The sequence below is a fragment of the Maylandia zebra genome, linkage group LG14, assembly GCF_041146795.1.
Source record: "Maylandia zebra isolate NMK-2024a linkage group LG14, Mzebra_GT3a, whole genome shotgun sequence".
In the NCBI taxonomy this organism is placed as follows: Eukaryota; Metazoa; Chordata; class Actinopteri; order Cichliformes; family Cichlidae; genus Maylandia; species Maylandia zebra.
In genome coordinates, this window is record NC_135180.1 from 39,554,794 (window position 1) to 39,563,661 (window position 8,868).

Genomic DNA, 8,868 nt, shown 5'->3' on the forward strand with positions numbered 1-8,868 from the left:
GAAGTGGCCCGAGCGAGCCCCAGGCTCCAGGCCCCGATAAGCGGCCGCCAAGGAGTGAGCCGGTGTGTACCTGGACGCCCATCCCCAGACACAAAGAACCACCAACGCACCGACACCTGAGGGAGTCCGCCACTGGCAGGGGAAGTGGTGGTGGGGGGAGATAGGCCTCCAAACCTTGGAGGGCCTGAGGTGTCCCCAGAGAGGTGGCGTCTGATACCCAACCTGACATATAGACACAGACATACAGGCACACACAGACACAAACATCCATTCCCACCCTCATGCTCTCATATGCACTTACTCCACACTCAACCAACGTGGAGACAGACATAAAGAGACGCTGTACACACGATCACACTCCCCAAGCGTACTCTACAAACCGGGTCTAGGTACCCTTGCCCCTGGAGGGGGGAACTGCACCCAGACCCAGGTGGTGTTACCCTTTTCCCTGCGGTGGGGGGAGGCAGACCGCCCCGACTCCGCAGCAGCAGGGAGGCCCCACACTCCAGACCGCAGTCGGACGGCCAATGGACCAATGATATATTTGCAATTTACCTGTGCTGCTCTGCCAAAACACTAGTTGGCGCTGGCGTCTCTCTGAACTCTCTTCCAGCTGTCCTCCAGTCTAAGAACCAGTTTACATATGGGAAAACTATTGTGTTGAACATTGGGTTGTTGCGAGCAGCATCAGTGCAGCATGTTGCATTTGTGGGGCACATCAGGTCACAGCGTAGGGTTCAGAGGGTTTGTGGTTGCAGCGTAATGGTGAGACAAGTGTAAATCCCTCTTCGATGTCCCAGCTGGGAGTTCTCGGCTCTGCAGATGTAGAGAATCGTGGAGCAAATTGCTCACAGCAGCAGGAAGTTTCACGTCAGAACAGCTGTTTCACCCAGATGTTCTCTCTCTTCAGTCCAGACTGCTGCTATTTGGCGGCCGGCTCTGCAGACGGCGCAGTTTACATCTGGAATGTCTCGACGGGCAAGTTGGAGACCCGGCTACCCGACAAACACAGGTAACACCGAAGACTTGAGTCAGCTGATCAGCACAGTCACTGCCAGTGCAGGGTCCTAAAGATCAGAGGCTCCAGCTCAGCTCCCTGTGGGACTCCAAATGCTGCTAGTTCAGCTTCACTCTTAGTGTTTGCCGTAATCCACAGACTACAGTGTTCCTGATGACAGGCTAGTGTGAGGCTGCAGGGCTACAGACTCCTCCAGAGTGACTTGTGTGTTGCTGTGTGTGTAAATCTCCATGAAGTTTAAGGGCCTGCGATGGCGCCTTGAGAGAGCCCGCGTGTGTTTAACCACAGAGAAAGTGTCCACTGTCCCTTTAACAGCCTGCTCTCTTTCAGCTCGTCCATCAGCGCCGTGTCCTGGTCTCTGTCCGGCGAATACTTCGTCAGCGTGGACAAGAGCAAGCGAGCTGTCCTCTGGAGTGACATGTGAGGCAAACCCGCGACCAGGTCACGTTGTCATGGAGACGCGTCACACATCCAGCTTTGATTGGACAGACGGCTGTTTGACAAAAGTCTTTAAGCTATTTGTTGGTTGGACCAAAGGGAAGTGACCTTACGTTGTTGTGATCTATGATAACCCTGAAGAATATTAACGAGGGAGGAGAACATGGACGTTCTACCAGCTTTAAGCTTTTCTGTGTAAAACCTGTGTGAACAAAGGGAAACGTTGAACCATTTTACAGCCGACACGCCAAAACGAAGCGAGGCCGAACAGCTCATCGGTTACGCGTGCACACGTCAGCCCGTGGCGTGCGCTGTGCTCACGGGCTGAAACCAAGCTAACTTCTTTTTACCTGGAACGAGTAGAACGGTTTTGTTTTTATCGTTGCGGACAGATTGATAACTCGCACGCTCCTAACACTCCTGTTTTAGATGTTAACGTTTTTCCCGCCCTGTCTCAGCTGCTTTTGGGTCCTGAGAAAGTCTTAAATTGACATTTGTTAATAAAAGATCTGAAACGGTTTTAAACTGATGTTTTCGGTCACCTCAGATTCATGTCCCCGCTTTTACATCCAGAGTGGGGCCGCAGCGCGACACTGAAGCCCCACCCACCTGCTGGCAACCAATCAGAAGAAAGTTGTCTCTAAAGGGGGAGGGGCCACCACCCTCAGACTGCCTTAACCTTTGAACCCCTGAGAAGAAGCTTTCGTTCAGGCCCGGGAACATTTGCTCCTGATCCTGAATTTAAACCAGCCGCTCTGGGATCGGTGGGCGTGTTTCCAGTCTCTTTGCTCTCAGTCGTGGATTTACATTTAAAGGCTGCTGCATGCAGTCACTGAGGGATTATTTTGAACTGTAAGTGATGCAAAGCTGCTGTGGAGGAAATGAGCAGAACGTGTCCACCTGTGTTGTCCTGCGTCTGTATCTGCAGCGAGAGGCTGCCGCTCAGGTAAATGCTCAGGTGTGTTTTTGTCTCAGATGTCGTTCTGTCAATGTTTTTAATATTATTGTTTCTGCTCTCAGCTCTAATAAACGCTGATCTCTAACCGCCCGTCCTTCGTCCTGTCGTCTCCTCGCTCCTTTCTGCTTGAAGGCTTTGTTCGTTTTTTTTAATCGCAGTCTGAAGTCATGTCCCCGAGTTTAAAAAGACAAGAGGATGATGATGATGATGCTGATGAGGAGGTTCGGCGCTGCAGGCTGCTTCACGCTGAGGTCATTGATTAGGAAACAGAAAGCAGCTGCTGCCTCCAGACTGACCGAGCGCTGACCTACACGCCGCGTAAGTGTTAGAAAGCTTCTGTTGTCCTCCACTCCTCACAGAAGCCTCTCACTTTGACCAGGTGGATGGTTTCTGTCAGTCATGGCAACAACAGATGAGTCTGTTAGTCTGCTTCATGTTTCTTCTGCCGTTGTCTCACAGAGCGAATCAGGTGTTTTCAGCTCAAACTCCATCCATCACTCCTCTGTCCTCCACCCGTCTGTTGGACATGAAAAAGCTCATCTTTGAGGGATTGAGCAGGCATCCTGGTGGCTGAACCACCGCTTTGAGACTCTCCAACGACTGCGCTCCTCAGCTCTCTAAGCACAGACATCTTCAGATGATGCTCACTTGTACCCGTCTTCCTCCCCTCACAGCCAGCCGGTCACAGTAGATGAGCCTGGTGCTGCTGGAGGTTTCCTGTTAAAAAGGGTTTTTTCCTTCCCACTGTTACCGAGTGCTTGCTCTTAGTGGTCTGATTTTTTTAGGTTTTCTCTGTACTATTTTAGGGTCTTCACCTGAACAGAGTAAAATAAAAGTAAGTAAATGTTTATTTATATAGCACCTTTCAAGATAAAATCACAGAAGCTAAAACATGAAGACAAAATCAACCAAAAGCAAGTCTAAAAAGATGAGTTTAAAGCTGTTTTTAAAAGAGACCACTGAGTCCACAGATCTCACAGTCTGGGGGCCACAGTTACCAAAGCTCGGCCTCCTTTTGTTTTCAGCCTCGTGTGCTGGACAACCGGCAAGCCCTGATCACATGACCTCAGGGACCTGCTGGGAATGTATGGATGTAAAAGATCTCTGATGTATGTCGGTGCTCATCCATGCAGATCCCTGAATGTCAGAGTCATAATGTTAAAGTGGATTCTGAATTTAATAGGGAGCCAGTGCAGCTGGATCACCAGGGGTGTGGCATGGGAGGTCTTGGTCAGAAGCTTTGCAGCAGCGCTCTGAACACCCTGCAGATGTTCCAAGGAGGATTTACATAAACAAGTGAACAAAGAATTACAATAGTCCAGACGAGATGATGCCCCTGGGCATGTCGTGCCAGTTCAGAGCACGACACAACGGGACTCAAGGCCGCAATGTTTCTCAAGTGATAAAAACAGGAGCTGACAAGCGATTTAACATGAGCGTCCAAAGTCAGAGCTGAGTCAAAAGTTACACCAAGGTTGATGGATGAAGCAAGAGGACCTAAATTTTCCAAAACCCTAGGCACAAACTTATCGGGAGCACAAACGAGGACTTCAGTTTTCTCCTCATAAAGTTGAAGAAAATTATCAGCCATCCAACCTCTGATGGAGTCTATGCACCTATGCAAAAACTGTAGCTTGGAAACATCTTGGGGCTTAAAGGAGATATATAACTGAATATCATCTGCATAGCAGAGATACGAAATGTCTTTAAAAGTGCTCAGTAAGTGCTGAAGAGGAAGTAAATACAACAAAAACAACAAGGGTCCCAACACAAAACCTTGTGGCACACCATAGGCAAGAGAAGTAGAAGAACTGTGGTTAGAGGCAGCCACAGAGAAGGATCGTTCATGCAAATAAGATTCGAACCAGTCCAAAGCAGCCCCTGATATTCCCACCCAGTGTCTCAGCCTATCTAACAAAATGTGATGGTCAACAGTATGAAAGGCAGAGGTCAGGTCCAACATCAGCAAGACATTCTCCTGCATCACATCTCATCAAGATGTCGCTGGAGGTTTTAAGAAGTGCAGTTTCAGGAGTGTGAACTCTGCGAAAACCAGAATGCTGTATTCATCCAGAGCAGCTTGGTCTATAATAAGCAGAGAAGCTTAGCAGTTTTGTTCTGTTTTGTTTTGTTTCGTACTCTGGCCCCAAGCCTGAAACAGCTGAGTGGCCCCGTCTCATTGTAGCGAGGCTACACTACTACACTGACTGTGTTAAAATCCTGTCGAGGGCAAGGGAGCTTCAGCGGATTAAGGTGAACAATATGACCATCTCCGTTTTCCCCGCCTGTACCGCCAAGACAGCCTGAGCTCGTGCGGCCTTCGCAGACCGTCGCCGTCAGCACATCACAGATGTTATTGAAGCAATGACAGGATTTACAGACTGAACACGATCTCCTCACAACAACTGACGCGGAACGTCTTTTGATTCGATCCCGTGCTACCTACTACGAGCATGGTGAAAAGCCAAGTAGACTTCTGGCACACCAACTGAAACGTAGAGCCAGCTCTCGCACAATTTCACAAGTTAAAGACCAGTCTGACATTAGGGCTGCCACGATTAGTCGACTAGTCACGATTACGTCGACCATCAAAATCGTCGACGACTGATTTAATAGTCGACGCGTCGTTTGAAGCTTTGTAAGATCCCAAAAGACGCAGGAATAAGTAGCAGGATTTAAGAGTGTAATAACGGACTGAAACAGAAGATGGCAGCACTGCATGTACAAGGATGCCAGCTGCCGTTAAACCCCGAAGAAGAAGAAACTGTGTCCCAGAATTCATAGCGCAGCTTCCAACAATGGTGGCAGCTAGTTAGTTTTAATATTACTCTTATTATTCTTTCTGGGTCACAAAATAAACGTTTAACATATTTTCAGGCGAGAATGTAGCTGTGCAAACCTCAAATATCTGCTCAGTTTATCAGGACACCACATATTTTCAAAAGCGCTCCGACGTTTTCGGAGACGTCTGTTACCCACTAGCTCGATAGCTAGCAAAATTAATCGGTGACTAGTCGACTATCAAAATAATCGTTTGTGGCAGCCCTATCTGGCAATCTGATTTCTGACCCTGTCTCTGTCAGTGGGATTTTTAAGAGACTTTTAACGTGTAGTTATAAATTGTTAGATTATTGTGATATTGAAATATAAAAATACACTTTTATTTTCTATTATTTCTTCATCGCTCAAAATAAGCGTCACACTCGTGGAAGCCGGTGTGCCCGCTGAAACGCCTGCATTTACCGAGACTTTCAACCCCAGGTAGGCCAATTATGGATCTTGGGATCCACATTATGTCAGCAGCTCCACCGCGAACTATGTTAAAAACAAACACGCTCACGCCTCACAGACGACAGCTTACAGTCCTGTAAAGATGAAGTGACTTCACTGTGCGCAGAGGTTCAGGAGCAGAAGTCCCGTTGTAAACATATCACGGCAGACCTGACGATGTTTGCATGAACAGGCTTTACAGCTTCTCTTTATTGACCACTTTCACACACGGCTGCTGTACGCACACAGCCGGCTGTAGCTTTGCAGCTCACAGCCCGACACACAACCGCAGAGAGAGCACAGACTTTAAGGTGGCGAGGCGTGATTGCTGGTGCCGCTCAGGTGCGTCCGCCTCCCCTGCAGCGGCGCTGCAGACCACGCCCCACCGCACACATTAACCAGGTAAAATACATATTTAGGCAGAATTTTGTAAATATCTATTTTTCATTTTTCAGCAGCATAGAGCTTTTTTTTCAGTTATTTTTAAAAGTCAGGTCAAGGCTCCAAAAGCCCAAAGGAGATATAAGGCTGGCGGCTCACAGCAGTTTTTGTTTGCTGGATCATTGTAGTTCAGCTTTCCTTTTGTTATATTTCTTTAAGAGATCGAAATGTGTTCATTACATAAATAAAATGTAGTTTTCTCTGTAGCACTTCATGGATTTCATAAGCAACACACTTTAGCTGTTCACACAAAGCATAAAGGTAAAAAAACAATATGTACAGTGTTATCTTCATTTTAGACGTCACAAAGTATTTGCGGCTCCCAGTGGGTTTTTTTTTGCGTGGAAACCGGCTCCAAGTGGCTCTTTGGGTCTTAAAGGTTGTGACCCCTGGCCTAGACTGAGGCTCTCTTTATTACAACAGTTTACCTCTAATGGGGGTCTTTCCCTACCAAATTTTTTAATGTACTACTGGTCTTCACATATTCATAAGCTGACCTACTGGCTAAATTCACCGAACCTGATTTGGTGTAAACTTGAAATTCAATCAGTTTCTCCATATTTTCCAGTCGCCTCTCTTATCTACTCATCACTGCCTGTTAAACATCGTCTGTTGCTTCAAATCCCGTAGTGCTCTCTACACGTAAGATGTGGTTTCAGTTCAGGTCGCATTTTAAATTCATTGCCCCCTCTACCAGATTACCATTGTTAAGGAATCATCCATTTTCCTGCCACTGCCGCCTGTCTGACGTGGCATGAAAGAGACATAAAATTTCTCTATTTGCAAATTAGACACTGTGTCTCATCACTGTTTCCAAACTTCTCCCTGCTGATGCTCCATGGGTTGACCTTCTGCTTGTGAGGCCTAATCAAAAATCACTTCTATCAAATATATATTGTATGCTTATGGCGACCCAGCATGAATTAGGTGTTGAACTGTTTGAATCATGGTGGGACAAGGTGACTCTCATGCGTTCAAGTACACCATGTGCTACAGCTTGTACAGTTTAGTCCATTTCTCAAAATCCCGTTTATCTAAAATTTTCCTTCAATTATAGATCAATGTGACCTCCCCCTGCAATCCATATGTTTTCTTCTGTCCAAGTTTGAACACATTTTGGGTTTTCAGAGGTTTTTGGATCCGATCCGAGAAGACCCTCTGACTGCCATATTTGGAGTTCCAAAGACCCTCTTAATATAACTCCCCAGCAAACTGAGATCGTGGCTTTTTGTTCCCTTCTTGCTAGACGCTGTATTTTACGCCTCCATCTGCATTGCAATGGCTTAATACTGTCCGGACATTCTTGAGGGTGGAGACGATCTCACTCACAGTGAAAGGTAGTCCTGCTAAATTTATCCACAAGTGGACACTTTGTGGAATATCTCAGATCTTTTCCTTAGAACAATGTGATTTACCCACCTGCAACTAGATTGAAAAGAATTTGAAATTTACTCTTTTTTTAAGGTAGGCACAGGATTTAAGCCCCGCCCCCTCTATTCTTTTATTTGTATTTATATTTTATTATTTTACTTTATTTTATTTAAGATTTTTTCTAATTTAGATCATACAAACTTATTTCTAATATGCCATGGCCAAGACCAAAGAGCTTTCGAAGGACACCAGGAAAAGTATTGTAGACCTGCACCAGACTGGGAAGAGTGAATCTACAATAGGCAAGCAGCTTGGTGTGAAAAAATCAACTGTGGGAGCAATCATCAGAAAATGGAAGACATACAAGACCACTGATAATCTCCCTCGGTCTGGGGCTCCACGCAAGATCTCATCCCGTGGGGTCAAAATGATCACGAGAACGGTGAGCAAAGATCCCAGAACCACACGGGGGGACCTGGTGAATGACCTGCAGAGAGCTGGGACCAAAGTAACAAAGGTCACCATCAGTAACACACTACAACGGCAGGGAATCAAATCCCGCAGTGCCAGACGTGTTCCGCTGCTGAAGCCAGTGCATGTCCAGGCCCGTCTGAAGTTTGCCAGAGAGCACATGGATGATACAGCAGAGGATTGGGAGAATGTCATGTGGTCAGATGAAACCAAAGTAGAACTTTTTGGTATAAACTCAACTCGTCGTGTTTGGAGGAAGAAGAATACTGAGTTGCATCCCAAGAACACCATACCTACTGTGAAGCATGGGGGTGGAAACATCATGCTATGGGGCTGTTTTTCTGCCAAGGGGACAGGACGACTGATCCGTGTTAAGGACAGAATGAATGGGGCCATGTATCGTGAGATTTTGAGCCAAAACCTCCTTCCATCAGTGAGAACTTTGAAGATGAAACGAGGCTGGGTCTTCCAACATGACAATGATCCAAAACACACCGCCCGGGCAACAAAGGAGTGGCTCCGTAAGAAGCATTTGAAAGTCCTGGAGTGGCCTAGCCAGTCTCCAGACCTCAACCCCATAGAAAATCTGTGGCGGGAGTTGAAAGTCCGTGTTGCTCGGCGACAGCCCCAAAACATCACTGCTCTCGAGAAGATCTGCATGGAGGAATGGGCCAAAATACCAGCTACTGTGTGTGCAAACCTGGTAAAGACCTATAGTAAACGTTTGACCTCTGTTATTGCCAATAAAGGTTATGTTACAAAGTATTGAGTTGTATTTTTGTTATTGACCAAATACTTATTTTCCACCCTGATTTACCAATAAATTCTTTACAAATCCTACCATGTGGATTCATGGATTTTTTTTCACATTCTGTCTCTCACAGTTGAAGTGTACCTCTGG

The 8,868-nt window shown here is 46.6% G+C and overlaps 1 protein-coding gene across 3 annotated transcripts in view; it reads left to right on the forward strand.

Moving 5' to 3' along the window:
- The window catches only part of atg16l2 (ATG16 autophagy related 16-like 2 (S. cerevisiae)), an 18,803-nt gene extending 16,818 nt beyond the window's left edge, over nucleotides 1–1,985 (forward strand). For 2 of the 3 annotated variants that reach the window (XM_023152990.3, XM_012922936.4), the window contains exons 17-18: nucleotides 911–1,012; nucleotides 1,349–1,985. In XM_023152990.3, coding sequence (XP_023008758.1) covers nucleotides 911–1,012; nucleotides 1,349–1,442 — 196 coding nt within the window. In that variant the 3' untranslated portion in view covers nucleotides 1,443–1,985. The other variant, XR_013093046.1, reaches the window with a different exon arrangement.
- The last annotated feature ends 6,883 nt before the right edge of the window (nucleotides 1,986–8,868 follow it).